This window comes from Zosterops lateralis, assembly GCF_965231275.1.
Source record: "Zosterops lateralis genome assembly, chromosome: 2".
Taxonomy (NCBI): domain Eukaryota; kingdom Metazoa; phylum Chordata; class Aves; order Passeriformes; family Zosteropidae; genus Zosterops; species Zosterops lateralis.
Genome location: NC_139763.1, coordinates 5,843,669 through 5,866,133, shown reverse-complemented (window position 1 = coordinate 5,866,133; position 22,465 = coordinate 5,843,669). Strand labels below are relative to the sequence as shown.

General features: G+C 41.8%; 1 protein-coding gene across 7 annotated transcripts; it reads left to right on the top strand.

The window, feature by feature from the left end:
* Positions 1 to 4,190: 4,190 nt before the first annotated feature.
* Positions 4,191 to 21,558, top strand: U2AF1 (U2 small nuclear RNA auxiliary factor 1). 7 transcript variants are annotated; one of them, XM_083854378.1, is made up of 9 exons: positions 4,198 to 4,282; positions 5,151 to 5,676; positions 6,735 to 6,822; positions 10,474 to 10,540; positions 13,844 to 13,893; positions 14,484 to 14,582; positions 15,769 to 15,902; positions 16,475 to 16,567; positions 18,551 to 21,558. In XM_083854378.1, exons 2-9 carry the CDS (start codon positions 5,507 to 5,509, stop codon positions 18,678 to 18,680), a joined length of 831 nt encoding a protein of 276 aa, XP_083710504.1. In that variant the 5' UTR covers positions 4,198 to 4,282; positions 5,151 to 5,506; the 3' UTR covers positions 18,681 to 21,558. The 7 variants fall into 7 exon arrangements, with proteins under 7 accessions (XP_083710506.1, XP_083710507.1, XP_083710504.1 ...); XM_083854379.1 differs by lacking the exon at positions 10,474 to 10,540 and adding an exon at positions 9,598 to 9,664; XM_083854380.1 differs by lacking the exon at positions 5,151 to 5,676 and having other exon boundaries at positions 4,191 to 4,282.
* Positions 21,559 to 22,465: the final 907 nt, after the last annotated feature.

Genomic DNA, 22,465 nt, shown 5'->3' with positions numbered 1-22,465 from the left:
CCATCTGTGCAGTGCAGCTTCATTTCCCCATCCTGATGCAAGATAAAATGATTCAGTTTATTAACTTGGCCATTTGAGCCAGTTCAAGGCGCTCACGATGCGGCTAGGCAAGTGTGGGAGATGGAACAAAATAAACTCTGGGAGGGGTGGAGGGAACCCTGCCCTTGCACTCAGGCTGAGCTCCTGTAAGCCAAGGTTCTGCTGTACCAGGAAACCACAACCAAATGGAGACAGGCTGAAAACAAACAAAATTATGGGATGGGCACAGCAGATCTGCAAGCTGCTTTCCTGTGTGTAGTATGTTGATGCTGGCCAAATGTCAGTGAACTCACAAAATTGTCTCCTCTGACTCTTTTTCCTCCTCACCAAAAAAACAAGCTACTCCAAACTACCACACTATGCAAAGAGCTTGTGTGGGCTCAGGGTCACTGGACAAGTCATTGGAGGAGAGATGTAATAAAGGATTTCCATCAAATTCTGTCCTTTCACTGCCTTAGTATCCTCTTGGTCCTCAAAGTACCTAAGGGCAGCAAGCAAGCACTGCCTGGAGAATTTTCCAAAGAGTACTGAGAAAGGTCAAAAGACATCAGCTGCTACAACAAAATGCTTCCTCCAAACTGCCCAGGACAGCCCAGAGAGGAATTTCCCTCAAAGGAGCAGCTGGGTTTGCTTATGAGATGGACTTTGATTATTTTCCAGTGAATCCTTTTGGCCCTTGGAGTGTGGAGGTGGATCAGGGACAGCCCTGGGGCAGCACTTCAGAAGGCTGGGAGAGGAGGTGTGGGACAGGAGAGCCAGGATTACACTCAGATACTGAAAGCAGAATAAAACAGGTTTTTCTTCTTTTCATGGTGAATAGGGATGCCATCCCCCCATGGCCACAGCACACTGACACTGCCCAATTGCCCACATTTGGGGAAAGCACAGGGATCAGCACAGACAGAGGCCAAGGGATGAAGTTCACCTTGAAAAAAGGTGGAAAAGGTGAAAAAACACCTGCATGGTTTTAGAGCTCTCCTGACAGCCTGCTATTGCTGCAGTCTCTACTGACATCTTCTCTTCTGGGCCAGGCCAGCATGTATCCTGAACAAAACCTGGAATTCCTGCTTTAGCAAGGGGGGCTGGAGGGCTATGAGGAGGCAGAACAGGGAGAAAACAAGTGATTTGCACCTAGATAAGGAGAGGGTTAACAATGGGGTAAAAAACCAAACCAACAAACAAAAAACAAACAAGCAAAAACCACAAAAACAAACAAACACACACACATTTAAAAAATAAAAATAATAAAATAATAATTAAAAAAAAAAAAAAAAAAAAAAAAAAAAAAAAAAAAAAAAAACACCAAAAAAAAACCACCCAAGAAGTGGTTCTGGAGGAGCCAGAAGTGAGGCTGCAGCTGTGGGCGCCAGATGTTACTTGTGCACTGAAACATGAAGGAGAGGAGGCCACAAACACACCAGTGCCCACCAGAGTGCAGAATATTCCTCTTTCTGTCCCCTGCCAGGGCACTTCACCCTCACTGCCAGCTAAAAGGTCCTGCTGCCTTGTGTGTGAGTGAGGAAATGGAGCAAGTGCAGCCTGGTGAACCCTTCATCTGAACCAACAGGGCTATCCCTGCATTCTTACCCTGCTTCTGCTCATCTGCTGTCCACCTTGACGTTCAGAAATCCCCTGCTCTTGATGTCTCCTGTGTAAAGGGGAGAGGATGACACTTTTGTCTAGCTTGTAAGCTCCTCTGGGCAAGGAGAGAGGCCTTTTTGCAAACTGCCATAATGATGGCCTTGACCCCAGACTGCACAGCAGCTTGCTGGATGGAAATTCTGATCACATCAAATATCGCGTTGAACTTAAAAGCCCTGAAACTTTATTAATTTTCCTGCTTTACAACTGTAAAGCTCCCTCTAAGAGCAACAGATAATAAAATCAGCAGTGCTCCTAATCAGGGGTTGGATCTCCAAGCCTCTCCGAGGAAAAGCTTCCCTAAGACACACAAATCCCTCAGCCACGCTCTGCAGTGTCTGCACTGCTGCTTCTCCAAGGCTCTGACTCAGCATTTCCTCTCCTCTTTCCTGCCACTCATCCAACCCCAGGGACTGTCCCTGGTGCCAGGCTGGTCCAAAGCACCTTCAGGCTGTCCTCACAGGCACTGGCAGGGTCAGGGTGGCCTGGGGGTCACAGAGAGGGTCTGTCCCCATGTGCTTGGTGGCAGAGTCCATCACACCAGTGCATGTTGCCCCAAGAGATGAAACCAAGCCCCAGCCAGTCCTCCCCCAGACCCAGATGGAAGATCTGGCTCCAAAGACCTCACCGTTCTCTCTGCTGTGCTGTGCAGCCTTCCCTGGGGTTGCTATAATTAAGGATCTTATCAAAGATCTGCTTATATAACCATGGTGATTAGTGAGGTATAGGCATGCAAGTAGATTAGATGAGGTTACCAGCTACAGCTCTGTTCTAATGTACATGGGCTGCCTTCTCGGATTAAATTTTTGACATTACATCTTAAATTGGTACTCTTTCTTCACAGTTGTGCCTTGTTCCAAGAGGTGTCAAGCAGAGAGCTGGTGAAATTGTTCAAAGGGCTTGCTGGCTGTGGGTCAGTAATTTTCCCTGCATATGCACTGTTAGCAAAATCCCTTTAACCTGAGAAACCAAGTCCTGTGCACTGGCCTGGAACTCCAGGTACCTTTTTAGCACATAGTTCTAGCCACTGGCAAAAAGAAAAGTGCTATTTTCCAGTGAATGCTTTAAGTACTTCATGTACTGACCCCCTGGATGTGTTTCTGTGTTTGTTTTAATATTTTTTTTTCTTTTTTTTTTTTTTTTTTTTTTTTTCTTTTTTCTTTTTTCTCTCCTAGCTCTGTCTCTCGTTTTCAGCTGCTTCCCTCCTCGTTTTTCCTCTCAGCTCTTTTTATCTCCAAACCAGATCTGGGTGTTGTCACCATTTTGTCCTGGGTTGATAATTGTCCCAGTGACAATGAGCCTTAAGGAGGCAGAGCAGGGGAGGGGTTGTGGCAGCGTTTAATCAAACAGATCTCAGTAATTTGGAGCAGAGAGTAACCTGCAGTAAATCACTAACCGGAGATTTATACATAGGTATTAAAAAAAAAGAATAATGGAAAAAGACTGCTGTTACCATCCCTTCCCCTGGCTGACATCACCACACAACCCAGCGTCTTTCAAATACTGAAAACGTGCCTTGATTCCCCACGAAAAAAAATTGTATTTTGACATATTTCAGCTGACGGCTTGAACAAAAACATGAGAGCAAAAAATCAGTGCGAGTTTGTTGGAAGGAGCAGGGAGCAGATGAGCTTTACAGCCCTGAAGAGCACAGAAAGGACAGGGCAGGACATGGAGCAGTGTCAGGGGGACTGTCCCTGCCCTGAGACAGGTCACGGCTCAAAACAAATCAGGAATTGCAGGTGGTGTCTGGTTGGATCAGGTTTGGAGTTGTTATAAATGTTTTATAGAAAAAGTGAACGTCGTTTTTCACAGAGTGGAGCCTGGGATAGTGGAAGGTGTCCCTGCCCATGGCAGGGCCTTGGAACGAGATAGTCTTTGAATTCTCTTCCACCCCAAACCACTCCATGGTTCTGTGAATGGTCCAACTGGAGCTGTGAGCTCCATAGAGTGTATTTGTTACTGCGTTAGGGAATTGTAAAATATCGGAGATGAATTTTTTTCTTGTCTCACATTGAGCACTCAGTCTTGTTTTCCGCATCAGCAGAATGATAAAGTTTATTTCCCGATGTGGTTTTCAGTGATGTACAGTATTGGAGTCTTCCACATGCATCGCAAAAATTTCAGTTCAGTGGGTTCAGACGGGCACCTTTGGGCCCGTGATTCCAAGAAACCTCCCAAAACAACGATCAGGAAAAAATTTAGATCTACTTTTCACTCCGCTTTCAACACAAAAACATGTTTTACCTTTTATTTTAATTTAAACCCCCTCAAGAAAGAATCCCTTTATCCCAGCACCTGGAAGCCGCCACCACCCCCCGAACAGCCCCGTCCCCTCAGCCGCTGCCGGGGGCGGGACTCGAACCCGCGGTCTCGAGGTTCCGCCCCCGGCCCCGCCCCTCCGCCCCTGCGCGCACGCCACGGCGACCCCGCGTGCGGCTCTCGCCCCGCCCCCTCGCCCCCCTCCCTCTTCTTCCCTCGGCGCGGCGCTTCCGGCGCGGTCGCTGTGACGCGGCGGCGGCGCCGGGGCGGTCCGGCGGGCGGGCGGGCGGTGGGAGATGGCGGAGTACCTGGCCTCCATCTTCGGCACCGAGAAGGACAAGTGAGTGGCCCCATTCCCCCGCTTCCCGCGCCGCCACCGCGGCTCCCGTATCCCCGGGAGGGAGGGGGGAAGCTCGAGGGGAGGCCGGAGGCCCGTAGCGGGTTGCGCGGGGACGCGGCCTGTTCCGATCGCGGCGGTCAGCCCTGCCTCCCTTCCCCCTGCCCCTCTTTCCCTGCGGAGTGGGGGGGGGGGGGGGCCCGGCCCGTTTCGCCCGTTTCTTCCACTCCCGCCTCGGGGGCGCCGCCCGGGGCCACGTTCCCCCGTCTTTTCCCATCCCGCTGGAATGCGGCGGGAAGAGGGAAGCGAGAGGCGGCCGCGCTCCCCGTCCCCCCTCCCCTCCCCCCCCCAACCCCGCCATCTCCTCCCTCAGGCCCTTCCCCTCCCCCCCAACCCCCCCCCATATCCCGGGAGCGCGCGCGCCCGGCGGCGCGTGGGTCTGGCGCGTTCCCGCGCGCGCGCACCCGGCGGCCCCGCCCACGCGCTTCCCCCCCCCCCCCCTTCCCCCCCATTCCCGGGCCGGGGCCGTTCTCGGGCACTCCCTTCCCCCTCCCCTCCCTTTTTCTTCCTCTTCCTTCTCTTCCTCCTCTCCCTCCCGTCCCCTCCCTCGGCCGCCATGAGGGTGTGCCCGCGCCTCGTGGCGCCCCGTCCTCCCTCCCCCGTCCTCCCTCCGCCCTCCTCCCTTCCCCCCGCGGCTGCGCCTTCCTGTCGGGGCCGCTGGGTGCCGGAGCTTCCCGCCGCCTCCTGCCAGAAAGCACCACCTCCTCCTCCTCCTGTTCCCCTTTTGTTCGTGTCCCTGAGCCTCGCAGCAGCCTGAGAGCTCCCGCTCTGCTGCAAGGACAGCGACTGGTTATTTCTCCCCCCTCCCCAGGGTGCGGAGGATTTCCCCGACTGCTGCATCCTGATCCTACAGGCTTCTGCCTGCAGCCTTCCACGCGTCCGGGAACGCCTCTAGTTTCTCTGGTTGTTGGAAGCACACACACAAAACCCTCCTAACGAAAATTTGGTCACCATCGGCCTGACCAAACCGGCGTGTTTTTCCACTCGTAAAAATGAAAAGGGGGCATCGATGTGCTGCTGGACTAAATTACTCTTGTCAGCCCCTGGCCGTGGGGCTTCTGCTCTGCACTGTAGTGCTGCCATTCCAGGAAAGCAGTGTCGGCAGCCTCTCTTTTGAGCTCTGTTACTGTAGCATCCTTTCACACAAAGGAGATACATAGGAATTTAATGCATTACAGTTTCAGAGTTTTAATCAGGCATGAAATTCCTGTGCAGCTCTTGTTTTCTGTTAAAAAAAGCAGATGGAACCTTCCAGAAGGTGCTGAAGTTGGAGGCACTATTGGAAATTTTGTAGTTAGGTATTTCTTTTTGTTTCAGGTTAGAGTTCAGAAAAGACAGTAAGTATTTTATAATGCTAAGTGTTTGTTTTCAAAAACATAATGAAGAGTGAGCATGTTGCAATTTTACAGTAGAATGCTTTGCTAGAGATCAGATGTGCTTTAGTACTTTAATAATTCTCCCCTCCGTGAATTGATGTTGATTACACAGGATTGTGAAAAAGAATTGGTGTTAATTATGGGAAATAATAATTTTTCTTCCAGGAGAATTCTAATATTTCACTTACCCATATATAGCCCATAATAGTTTTCTTGCCCTTCAGAATTTTGCATTTCCCTGCCAAGGTAACTAAATTCCTTGTGGTTTTCTTTCATCATTCTGTGTGAATTACACCTTTTTGTGGGAGTTTTCGTAGCATTTCTAAACCCAGATCATTATCAAGGTGTCATGAGATGGATCATTCAAGAAAAGCTTGTGGTTTAAAAACAGAAAGCAGCTTTCTCTTAAAATCATTCATTATATTCATGGAAATGGCTTAACTAAATGATTTTATTTTGCTTATGTGTATTCTTTCTGTAACATGACTTTCTCTTCCCTGAATTATTTCGAGTACTGTGTTGTAGCAGCCTGAGTTACCCTTAGAGTGTAACTTAAACAGGTGGTTTATAAAACACGAGAGAGGTACAACTGTGTCAGTTTCAGGTTTTATTGCCTTGACCCCGGGCTGCATCAGCTCAGCCACAGAGCTCCCAGTGTAAATTTTCAGGCGGTTTTTCTCGGTATTTTCCATCCCACCACCCACTGAAACTGATGTAAAGACAAGAATGAAGAAGAGGAAGAGTAAAACAGAGATCACTCCTGTGTGGTGGATCATGAAACCACTTTGGGGGGAACTGGTCAGACACTGGCTGTAAATTAGGGCTGAAAGGAATGAATGTGGACAGGTTTGTTGGAATGCTTTCCTGTACAGTTTTGATGTGGAGCTTTTTTTTTTTTCTGTGTTACTTCTCCACATCAAGATAAAGACATTTAGGGCATATGCTATTTTTTTTTTTTTTTTGCAAATTAGTGTTTTCTGTGCCAGTGTGTAACTACCTCATTCATTTCTTTCTTGCAGAGTCAACTGCTCATTTTATTTCAAAATCGGAGCTTGTCGCCATGGAGACAGATGTTCTCGGTTGCACAACAAACCAACATTTAGCCAGGTTTGTTTCCCCTTTTTTCTCTTTTCTTGTGGAAGTATATTCTGGCTTCTTTAAAACATAGATTCTCAGATACAAGTGAATAATTACCGAACTCCAGATTAATTAGTTCAGTTTTAGCCCCAGTTTCTCTGGGTCTTTGCTTTTTTTGGGGGTATTCCATTTACTTCTCCCAGCATTTCTAATTATCTCCTGTCACCCTTAATGGCTGCAGGAAGCGATGCTGTTGTAAGCTTGCCTGTAGTAGAGACCAACCAGTGCTAACCTTCAGGTGAGTGTGCCTTCTCAGTGGTGTTCAGGCACTTAAACCATCCCAGAGTTTTTAAATCACAGACAATGGCAGCTCATCCCACCTCTCCCAAAGGTGGGAACTTCAATCTTTTATGCATATGATAGAAGAAAACTAATTAATGACTAAAGGTCATTCATCTGTCATTACATTTGCTCTCTGACCCAGGCTCTTAAGTTTCCAGAATGACTTGCATATTTTTTTTTTTATTATTTTTGAAAATAAATGGTTTATTGAAAACAACTTGCCTGGTTGCTGAGGGTGAATTGTCAATTGGCATGACAGATTATTCAGTCTCTGGCTCAGTGGATATTGTTAAGAGACTTGATGTGTGGCTGCATGTCTGCCAGAAATAAAGATAAATTTGAAAAGGTGCAGGGAGTGACAGGGCTTTCATTCTTGTTATTATGAGCTGTACCATATTCACAAATGACATTCCTGGAGAAATGTATGTTTTCCCTCTTTCTATCAATGCTGATTGTCAAGGTACACAGATGAATTTCTTTGGGCATTTTGTACATGAGCAGTAGTGCTTTTGGAAGTTACTGCATTTTTAACTGCAGAGAAAAAGTTCAAATAACAGCAGAATCTTCTGCAAGTTTATTTAATCTGCATAGGAGCAGAGTTGAGAATTGTGGGCTGATGTTGGCTTGGAGAGAAATTAAGGAGGGGACTGCAATCCATGTGACAGGTTCAGAGCCATGACCATCAAGGTAAACTGTGAGTGGGCAGGGGGACTTTGAGGGGAGAATATCAAGATTACTGGTGGATAGGGACTTCTGGTACTTAAGCAACAAAACCACCTTTCTGCTTCTTGGATTTTAAAAATTTTAATGCAGATACTGTATTTTAAAAGAGTATTGTCCATTTTCAAAATGATCCCATGTTCCTGACCTACATGGAGCACAAGTTGATGTGCACTTGGTTATTTAAAGACCTAAATTTAGGTCATTGGCTAAGAAAAAATATTTCTAAAGCAGACAGCTTCCACAGTAGTTGTCTTTTTAGTTAAAAAAACCCCCAAAAACCTAACAAAAACCCCCACAACCCTTAATTCTTTATTTTACCAATAAAAGTTTGTGTGCAACTTACAGCTTTCTGTCAGAGCAGCCTTTAGCTTTGCTTTGGGCTCTGGTTAGCAATGGCAGCTGAAGTGGGTCAGCAGGACACGTCCTGTTTATCCAGGGATGTCTGGGACTGCACAGCCTCGTGTGCTGTGACATCTCCCAAGTCCCTGGCAGCGTGTGGGGTCTGCAGGAATCTTATATTTGTGTGCAGGTTGACAATCAGCTGTGATAGAAAATAGAACAGGGATCTTGCTAATGGGAAGTCACCAGCACAATGTTTTACCCTTGTGCAGCTCTGGCTGGTGCAGCTACTTTACAGAAGAGCTGTGTTAGGAAAGGTCACACAATCCAGGGTGATCAAATTACCCCCAGTCAGCAGAAACACCCTAACGAGATGCCTGTTTCTGGCGCTCTCCAGTTGTAGGCTAAAGCATAGGTAGTTTAAACCTGGGCCATGGAAGCACAAAGCTTTGGTTGGTATGGCTGGACCCATAACAAAACAAGTGTGTGATTGTAAATGTGATGTTACAGTTGTATGGTTTTTTAGATGTTTAATGAGTAGTGAATGTAGGTGTGACATTGCTGGTCCTGTGACTTCTTTAAGCTCTGAATTCTTACTGTGACTAATAATAATAATGTCTAAACTAAAGTTACTTGGGGATTGCCATTCATACTGACTAACATTGAACTTGTATTTTAAGTAATCAAATCTCAATTTTTGAGCTGCTTACAGTGATATGGACGTTTGGAATTTTTTTGTAATATTAGTTTACTAACTTAAACATGGTTTGTTTTTTCAGACAACTTGATTTTAAGAAGAACGGTACAAATGTAAGGTTTCAAGTCTGCCTGGGCTAATTCTTCAAGTAAAAAGCAGAAGGGCTAAAAGGATATTGTCCTTATTTGAAGGATCGGAAACATGTGAACCTATGATGCTATTATATTATTTAAACAGAAATTCCACCAAGAAAACCCTGATGCACAAAACAAGACATAGCAGTTACCTAAAGGCCTTATGGTCTGGTGTAGCATTTTGGACACTGTGGCATTATGTATTACATGCTGTGCACATAACACTTATTTTTTTCCCCCCTGTAGACTTGCAGTAGTGAATCTGGTCTCGAAAGTTTAGGCATCTCCAGAATACCTCGTGTGACATTTTAGGTTACTGGGCCTCACACCTCCTGTTTTGAGGATAGCTGTTGAGACAAACGCAGCTCTTTCTTGGTGGTTAATTAAAACTGTTTTCATAATATGATGGTCTGTATGCAATTTTGGAAGATACTCTCTGCAAATACAAAAGGAAGTCTTGAGGATAAAATAATTACTTTTAGCTGTTTGCAAACAAGTTGTCTCTTTGCAATTGTCTATTATATGCACAGCAGCCAGTAGAATTCCCCTTTTTATTTTTTTTCCCCGCAGACCATCTTGATTCAAAACATCTATCGTAACCCCCAAAACAGTGCACAGACGGCTGACGGCTCACACTGTAAGTCCCACAGTTGGAGAAATTTTTTTAAAGAATGGTGTTAAAGAGCCCACTCCTAATTACGAGAAAATAATGTTGGCTTCTGAGCTGCTGACATAAAGCTGTTGCAAACAGGACAAGTGACGGAACTCTTCTTGCGCACAGATCAAGGATTTGTGGAGCGCGTGCGGTTCTGAATGTAGAAGGGACTGCACAGATTGGACTTGATGCAGAATCCCTTTTGTGTTGCAAAGTGAAACATGGTTACTTAGTAACACTGCATTGTTTTGAAAGGGTTAAACTGCAGACGTTTCTCAAATTCTTGATCTAACACCCCCCCAAAAAAAAAATGAAATAGGTATATATGTGATGTACGGTAAGTCCCAAAACTGGGTTTTCTTTCATCTTAAACTTTTTTAGGAAAATGGAGATTTCATGTTATGCTCTAATTATTGTATTACTTCCTTTCCTGGGATTTTGCTGCTAAGAAGCCATTCAGTAATACCAAATTCAAATTATTACGCTTGTAATGTGCTGTTTGGATACCACCTATTTTCAGTGCTGTCTGAAATCATGCAAAGCCCCTCTGTAGTAATATAGATGAATGGAGTGAAATTAAGAATACAATAATGGAGTATCATGAGATCTCTATTACTTTACAGTGTTAGGTTGATATAGAAAGGTCACCAGGCTAAGTGCAAGTTCTCCTGCTTGGGAGAGAATAACCACCTCTCTTTCAGCACAGACTCGGCTAAAGCGACCCTAAAGGAAACCAGTTTCTTGTTAAAATTATTTTCCATAATATAAAGTTGTTGCGTTTTGTATTTCAGACCATTGCCCTCTTGAACATTTACCGTAACCCTCAAAACTCTTCCCAGTCTGCTGACGGTTTGCGCTGTAAGTTCATACAAGTTCCTTCACTGGTTCCCTGGGCTTGATTGTCAGAGCTCAGTGTCGACTTAAGCTGGTCTGCCATTTTAGTTTAACAGATCAAACTGACCACGTTTCGTTACATGTGTTTAAAACAAACACAAACAAACAAACAAACAAAAAAAAAACCCAAAAAACTTTTTTTGTCCCACTACCTTCCTCCCTACTCCCAAAATTATGAGGGGAATCTGAATACCAACTATTAAAAATCAAAAAAGGTTGAAATTGTACTTCCCCTGTGAAGCAGTGTTGGTTGCACTGCTTTCTTCCTGTCACCTCTTTCCCTGCCAGTTGCCTGCATCCTAGGAATGGTTTTCTGTGTGTTTTGTGCTATCCATTAGGTTCCACTGTCGAAAAGAGCAGGACAGTGACACATTGACATCATCCAGAACAAGTGTCCTGCTCTGTAAATGTTAAGAGAACTTGAAGTGAAACTTTTCAGACTGCATGCATAAATTTGTCCTAGGTTAATGCAGCTTCCATTTAGGGAGTGCACTTTGGAAGAACACACCATGACTGACTAACCCCTTCTAGCAGCTGTCCTTTTTGGATGGGTGCATGCTTAAAATTCTTTCCATGCTTTGAAAATTAAAATTCTAGTGCCATTTGGCACATTTACATAGGACAAGTATTTTTTTTTAAAGTGCTTTTGAGGAGGGGAAGGCATTTGGGTATGGTCATGGAGTAATTTAATCACTCCTCCTGGGATACAAATGGACATAAGCAAACACACCTCCTGTGAGACTGGCAGCAGTTAATGCCCAGGATCGTTGATCGGCGATTAACTGATTTATCATTGTAATTGAATCATCAATATTAGAATAAGATTTAAAAAAAAAAAATCAGAACCAAAAAAGGGTCGGTGTTCTTTTCTAACTAATATTTCTTGTTGAAGTGAGTATTGACTGTGTGGTAATAAAGCTTTGTTTGGCTATCCTTTTTTTTTTTTTTCTTTTTTTTTTTTTCTTTTTTTTACTGTTGGTTTATAGACTAGTTCAGATTAGTTACCAGCATTTGATTAGAAGTGCTTTGTGAATCAGCCACTAACTTGAAAGTCAACGCTGTCTCTTTTGCTTCTAAAAGGAATAATGGCTCGATTATGTAATTTGTGTTTTTGTCACACAGTCAAGCTGGACATGTAAATGAGCTGTGTCATTTTGTCTAGATGCTTGACCAGTTCCATTGGTTTGTAGGTTCTCTCTTTGCTTAGTAGTTAAAGCTGTTTCAGTAGACCAAAACATTTCCAGTTGGATGTTTCCACTCTTTCCCTAAACTCTCAATGAGCTGGTAACTAATTTGCACAAGAGTTACAGCAGTTTGGTCTGTGGAGCTGTTTAGAGTTACAGCTGCAAGAGTCCTGCACAGATCCTCCAGCGCTGTAAATGCTGGTATCCACCTCTAGTTTGTTGTGATGAGCGAGTAGCTGTGTGCCAGAGCCTGACTGTACCTCCTGGGGTAGAGCTGGAGCTCTGCAAGCAGTAGGTTTGCTGAAACTCCTGGCTCCTTGGTTTTGGATATTTCTCCCTACTTAAGTATTGCATGTGTTTTACATGGATAACTTGGGTAGCTATTTTAATGCCTTGTCGTTGTTGCTTAACTGTCTTCCTTTCTATTGCCGTCGTAGAGGATTAACCTTAGTTTGGAACAGCAGTAGTTTTCCTGAGTATTTTAATTAGTAATTGGGCTTCTCATGGTTCAGATACCAGTAGCCCTGGAATATGGATGTTTGTAAAGCCTGTGCATATGTATGCTGCCCACTTTAGAGGGTCATTGAAGTAGTCATTAACTAACTGTTGCCTGTGATCTCCTAATTTGACAAAAAAAAAAAAATTAGTACTTGTCCAACTGGTAAAAAATAGTTATTCCCACTGAGGCTCACAGAGCCGCTGTCTGATACCTTTAAAAATAACAAAAAAATCCTTAGGTATTAGTAAGCTGTTATCAGTGATGTTGGCAGAACCTTGGGAATATAGTTAAGTATTAAACTGCCTAGAATTACTGGTTTAATGTTTGATATTCCTTAATTTGCTATAACCATGGGGGAGAAGAAATTTCTTCAAAGCAAACATGTCTCAAATGCAGAAACATTGTTAGCCTAAACTATAAACCAAATGCCCCTTAGCCTCTTATGGAGGTGAGCTGGGTGGAAGAACAGGAACTGCAGTTCCAGAGAGTGTGGCTGGTTAATATTAGAGCCTTTGAAGAAAAATATGAAGTTTGTCCAAGTGGTAATACTAGCCAAAATTTTTTTCATAGCAGCCTAAAAATGAATAAACTCAGCTTTATTGGCTCAGTTTCTTGTCTTTCACATTCTGTGAACGAAACCAGTCTGGTTTGTAATTTTAAACACTTGCATATTTTTCTTGCATATAATGCAGGGTTTGTTATAAAACTGCTCCGCTTGATCCTAATAAACCATTTAACTGCTGAAGAGCTAATCTAATGGCTTTAATGTATACAGCTTGTTTAAAGTGCTGTAGACTGGAAGAAATAAATGAAAATCAGTTTTATACTTAAAATGCTTTGAAAAATAAGCCACACTTACATTGGGTTTTGTAGCAGCAGGCAAGCAGCACTCGTTTTTGAAGTCCAGCTTGTAGCATGAAAATAATCGTGACTTGAATATAAGGCTGGCTTGTCTTGCACTGAAAGATGTTCTGCAGGACTATAGAAAAATGAAGTGACACTCAAACTTCAAGTAGAAAATGACTCTCTGTTGCAAAGCATTGAGGGCACTGAGAAAAGTGTCATTTCAATGATTATTTTCAGCAAATTAAAAAATAAAAATCTGGGCTATTTTGCATTGTGAGCTCTCAAATTCTAGTGGATATGCTGGAGAAGTGGACTTAAATTTCTGCCTTTAGGAAGAGTAATACTAAATTGTAATAATATTCAAAGGTATGGAATTGTAACAAAGCACTTGCCTTCTGTTTAGGTAAAATTGTTGGTAGTTAGAGAGTGGGACTGTACATTAAACTTAAAGTGATACTTCAAAGTAATTCTTTTCCCCTTTAAATTTGTGGCATACAAGTTTGGCTCTGATTAAAACTTGCTTTGATTTGATCATATCAATGTAATGCTTTGACAGATACTTTGGGGACTCAAAGCTCTTCACACATCCTTATTTTGCAATATTCCTGTTAGTTAGCTCCATGCTATATGGTGTCTCTTATGCTCCAGACGGCCTCTCTAGATTGTTTTGTAGTTTGATCAAAATCTCCTCTTCCTCACTGGCAGGCTCTAATCGATCTGACTCTTTGACTCTTGCAGGTGCTGTGAGCGATGTTGAGATGCAGGAACATTATGATGAGTTCTTTGAGGTATGTAAAGGTGCATTGCAGTGTCACTGGATTTGTCACCACAAATAACTTAAATGGGTGTAGTGGATAGCACAATTAGATGGATTCAGGAAAAAAAAAACCCAAACTTTATTCCTCAGGTGTTCATATAAAGCACACACCTTTGTATTAAATATTTCCTGGTGTAACCATTGGTTAGTTTGGCCTTAATTTGACTGCTTGAAATAGGCTGGCTTTAACATCTGCAGCTTAAGTGATGTAGCACTTTGATTGTATAATCTCCTTTTTTATAATTTTAAAGTATTAATTATTTGTTTAGAAACAAAGTACCTGAAGCTAGGTTTCTATGTGGTGTTTTCAGTGCATCCTGTGTATTCTGTAAATGCTGTGCATGTTTTCCATAGGTTTTTATTGTATCTTGGTAGTGCTCTGCTTACAGATGGCCAAGCAAGTACTAATTTTAAATCCAAAAATGTAAAACAAAAAAAAATTCAAATGATCTTGCTTTTTTCCAAGAAAGGTCTTTTTTTACTTACTTAGTGCTAGATGCAATATTTCTGTACTTACAAAATAATGTGCTGCAAATTTGTTCTGGGTTGCTTTGTGCTTAGGAGGTCTTCACAGAAATGGAGGAGAAATACGGCGAAGTGGAGGAGATGAACGTTTGTGATAACCTTGGAGATCATCTAGTTGGAAATGTATACGTAAAGGTAGGATGGAGAGATGTTCATCTTGTCAGGAGGGGTGGTATTTATTGGTTGAGAAGTTTAAAAGCTACTGTGTGATTGTAGATTTTATTTTGCAAGGGAAGCTCTTCAGTATATAAGCTACTCTCCAACTTCACAATCTAAAGTAGAGTAAAAACATTAAAGGAATCCAAAAGAAAATTTAAAGAATTTTGAGAAGCCTTTTTGATAGTTAAAATCTGTCATTTTCAGAAATATTAACACTTTTTTTTTCCTTTATTACAAACAGTCACCACTGCTGGACTGTTCAGTTTGGCAGGATTAATTTGTGATATGTCTTAGCATCATGCTGCCCTTTAATGCACATCAGTATGAGAGACGTTTATATGCCACAGGTGCAATAATTTTTAACTTCCCAGTTAAACACAGTATCTGTTACCAAGTTAGATTTGGCAGTAGCTGGGTGGTTCAAGGTGCAAACTGGAGCACTTAGGTTTAACTTCTAAAAGTCATTGGTATCTCTTGAATAACAAGTACAAAGTTGTCACCTGCAGAAATTTTACTGTGTGCTCACACTGTGAGGGAGGTGTGAGAGAGTTCCTTTGAATATTTTGGCTGTAGATTCCCTCAGCTGGAAAGTATTTTCACACCTGAAATTCTTGACTGTGTAGGTCATAATCAGAAAAAAAAAAGTTGTTTTAAAAAAATTAGCTGTGAAAAGGCATTTCAAATTTAAGTTTTACATTCCTCATAAAAAAGGATCTGAATTTTGTAAATGCTCATTTAAATGAATGCAAGCTCCAGTTTTTATATAAATTTCTCTTAAATGTTTGAAAAAATACATTACATCAGGACTGTTGGTGCTCCAGAAAGTATTTATAAGCTTTCTCTTGGTTTAAAGTTGTACTAAGAAAACACAATATCTTCTATTGACTATCTTTCCTACTTAAAAGACCAAACAGCATAATGAAGAGGAAAATCAATGTTTTGATTGCCCTTGAGTCCCAGCTAATGAAAAGCTGGCGTATTTACCCTTGTTTTGATGGACTGTCCAAGAAATCTGAAATAGCTTCTAGTTTCATTACTAATCCTGGGCCTCAGGTATCACACAACTGATTTGACAGGAATCTTTTCTCTACTCCTGTTTCTTCCCTGTATTGTAAGGAGAATGTTGATTTTTCCTTTCAGTAAATGTTGATTTTCCTTTCAGTTCCGCCGTGAAGAGGATGCAGAGAAGGCCGTGATTGACCTGAACAATCGCTGGTTCAACGGGCAGCCCATCCATGCCGAGCTCTCCCCTGTGACTGACTTCAGAGAGGCCTGCTGCCGTCAATATGAGATGGGGTAAGGCAAGGGCTCCCTCCTGCCTGCACAGCACAGCAGGGAGCCTGCTTGGGTGGGGGTTTTAAATGTACTGAGCACAGGGGGAAAACCACCTCAGGTTCCAGATGTCGCCAGGATGCGAAGAGATCACACTTGCATCTTGAGGTTATGAGATGAGAAAGAAAGAAGTTTATTTTGGGTGTGGGGTTTAAATAGTCTTTAGACTTTGACCAGTAATTCGGGGACGAGGTTGACACTTCTCTGACCCCACTGGTCAAGCCAGAAGTCTATCAATTTGTCCTTCCCTCAGGAAGGAACGCATGATTCGCAAAACATCATTCTTTATGTTAGAAGGCTCCAGTACAGAATGTAAACATAAGAAGGCTGAAAAATCAGGGCAACAGCCAGCAGTGCAGAGGACCTGCAGTGAACCTCTCAACTTTTGCCATCTTTTGGGGGTTTTCTCCTAGGAGTGAGGCAGTGTCAGCAAATGATGCTTGTAATTTACTGCATTTAATATTAGAGATGTTGGAGGTCTCAGCAGATAGTGCAGAGCTGGGAATTCTAACTGTGCCCTGTGAATTCTGTTCCAGAGAGTGTACACGAGGAGGTTTCTGCAACTTTATGCATTTGAAGCCCATTTCTCGAGAGTTGAGGCGCGAGTTGTATGGGCGGCGTCGTAAAAAGTAAGTTTGTTTTTAAACACTACTAAAGCAAGTAATTCAAGGATCAGTTGCTGAAAAATCTAAAAGCAAATCTTGAAACTCGAGCCGAGTCCTCGTGTTTTTTCTGATGCATTTCTGGCATATGCCAAAGGACATCAAGTCAAGCTGGCAAGTGGCCAGTTTAGAACAAAGGAGTAGGGCTCTAAAAACACAGTGCTTCTTGCTCTGCAGCACTGGATTCTGAAGGTTGGTGTGGAAGGCAAGGTTCAAGGAGAAGATTCACTGAGCTACTGAGTACATAGGCCCCTGTTCAGATCTCCAGACTATAAAGTGTATAGATGGACATTATTTGGGGAGAAGTTGCTTTATGCTTCCTCTGTTTTATTCTCTTCTAAATGTGTTTGCTCATGGCCTTTGTTAGATGCAGGCTGCCTGGCCAATGGGGCATTTTTGCAGCACCAGATTGGCAGCTTTCAGCATAGTGTGCAGTCAAGCATATCTATAGATTATATTCAGGACCCAGCTTATTTGCCTTCAGTTGTTAATGGTGAAATGTTGTAGTCTGTATTCATTTCTTACTGTTAATACCAGCCAGTCACTGTGTGGAGCTCAATTTTAGCTTCACAGTGTGTCCCTTCTTGATAGGAATTCCCAGTAGGAGAAAGAAGTAATTTTGCTTAATGGTAAAGAGAAAATGGACAAATACATTTTATTATATATTAAATTATTCATTTAGTGAGGTACCTTGCAGAAAGGCTTTTACCACTGCTGTTACTATGATGGTTCACTTGGAACTGGATTCAGTCTGCTTGCATTTAGGACCTTGCTATTTGGGATAGGCATGTAAAATTTTTGATCTTGCTTTTATATATAGTATGATTTTTGTCGATTTCTGTCAATTACAGAAGGAGCCTGGGATTGTTAATGTCTTTTTCCTATAAACATCTCTAATTGGCTGTGTTTCAGATTCTGTGAGGATGAATTTAACTTTGAAAAACAGATTGTGTTGCTTAGCCACATGTATTTGTGGCTAAGTAAATTCTTCAGATACTTGAATGCTTTATGAAAAAGACCAAGTGTGCTTTTTATATTAACCTTTTGGTCAGTGTTACAAATTTGGAACTCTCAGATTCAGTAATTTTCATTGGTAGTAGCTGTGATAGTGGTATGTTCTGTGCGGTTTTATCTCCCTTCCTGAATTTATCAGCCTAAGAGGCAGGGAAGATGATTTGCCAGTGCTGATATCCTGGAGGGCTGGAAATCATGTAGAGGGAACAACAACAGAGAATTGGATTGTAATTGCTAATTAATGCAATTGATTTAATATGAGTGGACTTAAAAGCAGCTGTAGGCTTTTGGTATGGGCTGCTAAGAGCTGTTCCGGTCTGCCAAAGCAGGTGTCCCCTTCTCTTGCTTTAAATAACAGCAGTGTAGCCAATGCCTTTCCTTAGGGTTTGCACATCCAGTGGAACAGGTGACTGCAGGGAACAGCCAATTCCTGTACCTGTTGGTGCTGACTCCCAGCATGAAATTTGGGCTGTTTGTAAATGCATTTTAAGTGCTAATTAACCAATCCTTCTAATGACACGCTGCCTTTCTTCTCCCTCATCACTCCCATTCTCAATTACATGTTCCACTGTGTGGTACTGCAAATTAATTTCTGCCTGGAATGAACCAATAAAATATCCAGACTTTCTTTGAAGGCATGGATCTCGTGCTTTAAATAACAGCAGTGTAGCCATGCCTTCCCTTAGGGTTTGGAATTGGAACATCCACTGTAATAGGTGACTGCAGGGAACAGCCAATTCTTGTACCTGTTTGTGCCGACTGCCAGTATGAAATCTGGGCAGTTTGTAAATACATTTTAACTGCCAATTAACTGATCCTTCTAATGACACGCTGCCTTTCTTCTCCCTCATCACTCCTGTTCTCAACGATACGGTACTACAAGTGACTAATTTCTGCCTGTGATGGAACATTAAAATGTCCAACCTTCCTTTCCAGGCATAGATCCAGGTCGAGGTCCCGCGAGCGCCGGTCGAGATCCAGAGATCGCGGCCGCGGCGGAGGAGGCGGAGGCCGCGAGCGCGACAGGAGGCGGTCACGGGACCGCGAACGGTCCGGTCGATTCTGAGCCATGCCATTTTTACTGTATGTCTGCTAGAAAGTGTTGTAGTTTGACCAAACAAGTTCATAATGACATTTTTTTTAAAAAAGATGGGCTTCTGAATAAAAAAATTTGTAGTGATACAGTATTCTTTGTGTAACTTGTTTCTTGTGGGGGGAGTCTTTTTAACTGTCATTCCTCTATCTTTGACAAATTACCTGGATTAAGTCTTGCCTGAGGGAAAGGTGGTAAATGTATTGGAGGAGCGCCAGTTTTGGATTGGGTTTTTTTTTTTTTAATTTTTATTTTATTCGGGTATAATTTGAACTGTTGATGAAAATGTGTGTGTATATAATATAAAATATTATATACATAGTAAAAATAATATACTGCTTAAGAAACAGTTACTCACAATAAGTTTCCCTTTTCTGCTATGCTGTCTGCTTATTTAGGTTAGTTTAGGCACATTTAAGAGGAAGGCTGTGCGAAATGCATTTATTTACTGAGTAGAAACGCTTAGTTACAAAAATGTATGTTTGTTTGTTACCAGAAGTCTGTGCTCTGTCTATCAATGTGACTGTGGCATTTACAATAAATCCAGTTTCTTGGTGTAAAATCTAAAGCCTATTTTCTAAGCACTCCGGAGTAGTTGAGTTGCTACTCCTGGCTGCCTATTTTCTAAGCACTCTGGCATAGCTGAGTGGCTGCTCCTGGCTGTGCCAGAGTTTGTTAGTTCAGGTTTTTATAATTCTTGACTAAATTCCTTTCTTAAGCTGGAAAGAGAGTTTGCCTAGTGCAGTGTGGAAAAAAATATTTTTATTCAATGATTCATAATAGGCAGGTGAGAGTTTTGTGGGAAAAAAAAAAACCCTACCAAAATTATGCTCCATGTAACATGATAGAGAAGTGCTGTTGAAGGAAATGCAAGGTCCTGAATGCAGGGATCAAATTTCTTAAAAGATTTTTTTTTCTAATCTGCTCTCTCACCTGTCATTTAATGAAAAGCATTTTGTTAGTGTTCAAGGTCATAGAAAACTAATTGGATGCTAGTGGAAGAATTTTTTTCCACCTTTCTCATGGTCTGGAGTGTGATGAAAGCTAATGGGCAGATGGCAGTTCCTTCACAAATACTTATTATTTTTTGAGCTTGAATTGCGCAATTGCTGAACATCGTAGGTTGTGTCCCAAAGTGTTAAAGCTTCAGTGGAAATGTTGGAATTCTGAGAGACAGTTTGTACAATGGTTGACTTGCAGTTTCACCTCATTCATGTCTGCTTTTATTCAAAGTTTACCATAGCGAGAAGTTTTGGTCATTGATCATATTCCTGCAGAATAGAATTTTATGTGCACAAACCTACGCAATAAAACACAGCTTTGCAGTTGGGGAGAGAATTTGCTAGAGCTTCCTTACTTCTGAGCCAGGTAATTGATAAATAAATTATAAACCTGCTCCTTGGTGATTCTTCAAAAAAAGAATTGGAAGTAGGGATATGGATGCATTGCATAGTCAGATGATTAACAAACCAGCTTCCTTCTGCCTCTTAAGTATAAAACCATTTTTCTCGCTGGAACTTGGAAAACAAAACAATATTGAGAAATGAGCTTTTCTAAATTAACCTGCTTTGCTTCTTAAAGTAAATTCTTGCGCCAGTTCAATTCGAATTTTTTTTGTTCCCACTGGATGGTTTGGCCAGCCAGACTTTGGGACTTGGTGTGCCAGGACCCTTTTTGAAGAAGTATCACTCAAGCAGTGAAGCCCATCTCCACATGATGTTTTGTTGTAAGTACATAAATCAAATGATGCTTTAGTGGAAGAAATTGAGCAGTGCCTGGCATTAAATGACTGAGCTGAAATGTATTTCTTCTGGGCATTAGGAATTTCACATTGATAATTAAGTTCTTACAGTTTACAGGATATTAATCTAGTTCCATATTTCTCTTAAGTGAGATTCATGATTATTGGTGAGCTGATTTAAATCTCAAACTACAAAAGGTGAGGATAGTTTTTGTTTTTTTAAATGGTATCTAATACAGTGTGGATACTATTTAAAAGGTTTAAGACTTGCTCTGTAAAGCTAGTTTAAAAGTTAGTTGTTCTATAAAGTTAGTTTTAAAAAAAGTACAAATGTGTCCCTGTAATGGCTTTAATCTGTTTTATCTAAATCCTGTTTCACTGCAGGTATATTTTTGCATGAACAGATAGTGGAAGGTTGATTTTTCTCTCTCACCCAGTACAATTTTACATGGGAAGGCATTCTAGAACTCTACCAAATGTATAATTTTATGATCTGATTGCACAGCTGCCCAAAAATTCTCCATGTAACTGGACTATGTTGGAATGGGCACTGAAAGCAGCAGATTTTACTGGATACTCTAATGGGTGCCTAGTGACAGCATTCAGCAGATAAACTAAGTGCATGACATATCTTGTTAGGTTCACCTTCTGAGACTGTGCTACCAGTAAAATTCATGAAATTTGAAATTTAAACTGCACCAATTTGATTAAACATTTACACCTGATAGACCCAAGTGTTGGTTCATCAAGACAAACCAAGTGGAAATCCTACCTCCCCCTTCTCTTGTTGCCCATAATGTCTTTAAGATTTGTTTTTTCCTCCCCCTCCTCCCCAAAGTTCCTACTCCTCAAAATATTTCATCGTTGACTCTTCTGTTGAACAGTGGATTTTAATTTATGGAATTCCTTTACCTCAAATAAGTGACAGCATACAGGATTTTCTGAAGTCTGAGTCAATTAGGTTGAAACTGTTAATCCCAAGTGGCTTTCTCTTCTTTGTATTTGGCTCTTATTCTGTGAAAATGCTGCTTGTCCATGAATATGATGTATGTTGAGACTGTAAAACCAAATGGAGAAAACTTGTTCAAAATAAAGCCTTTTTTTATAAGAATCTGACAAAAATTATCCCTTTCCTTTAGATTGGATGCCGCTCTCTAAATATCTAATGAGGACATTGAGTAAAGTTTAAAATTTTTAGATCTTAAGCTATTTTTTTGAGCAATTCTTTGCCTTCTGTTTTTCAGAGCTGGTGAAGCATGTCATCAGCTGAAATAACCCCAGCCTCTCCATATTTACATGATCAAGTTGAATTTTAAGAGTGCAACTTGGGGTTAGGAATTGGGAGGGGTTGGTTTGGGTTCTTTTAATTGATAAAGGTTTTGGTTAGATTGTTAAGATTAGGAAGAACCTGTAAATTTCTGTTGTGGTCTGCAGAGGACAAGAAAGCTCATTTTTACAGAAGGAATGTGCTTAATTGAAAAAATACATAATCAGAGGGGTCATGACTTTTTAAAGATGATTCCACCTGGTGTTGCACCACCCAGGCTGCAAAATTTTGGGTGTTAACGACTGTACATCAGCACCTTAAACTGTTGTCTTTAATACATTAGAAGTGAAACTGCTTTCATAGCAGCTGGGGAGGGTGTGGGTAAATAATTTCATTCTCCAGGACTCCCTAAAAACAGTCCTGGTCAGGAAAAGTTCCAGCTGAAAAACAGAACTGAGCTGGTGTTTCTTTTTAGCTAGTAAGGAAGTAATGGCAAGGCTGACACAGGAGAGAATATTTGCACTTACTGCAAGGCTGAAGCTGAGCTGTGTTACTGCACACTTACCCTGGAGCAAATGGATTTCAATTAAAAAAAAAAAAATTACATCCAAATGTCTGTAGAGTAAGTTAATGTATCTTCACATTGAATCAATTCACAGTGCTTTCTAAAGCCATCCACAAGTATTTTTGAATTCATCCAATTAGCTGGGTTTTTTTACAAATCACAGAATAATTTGAGTTGGAAGAGAC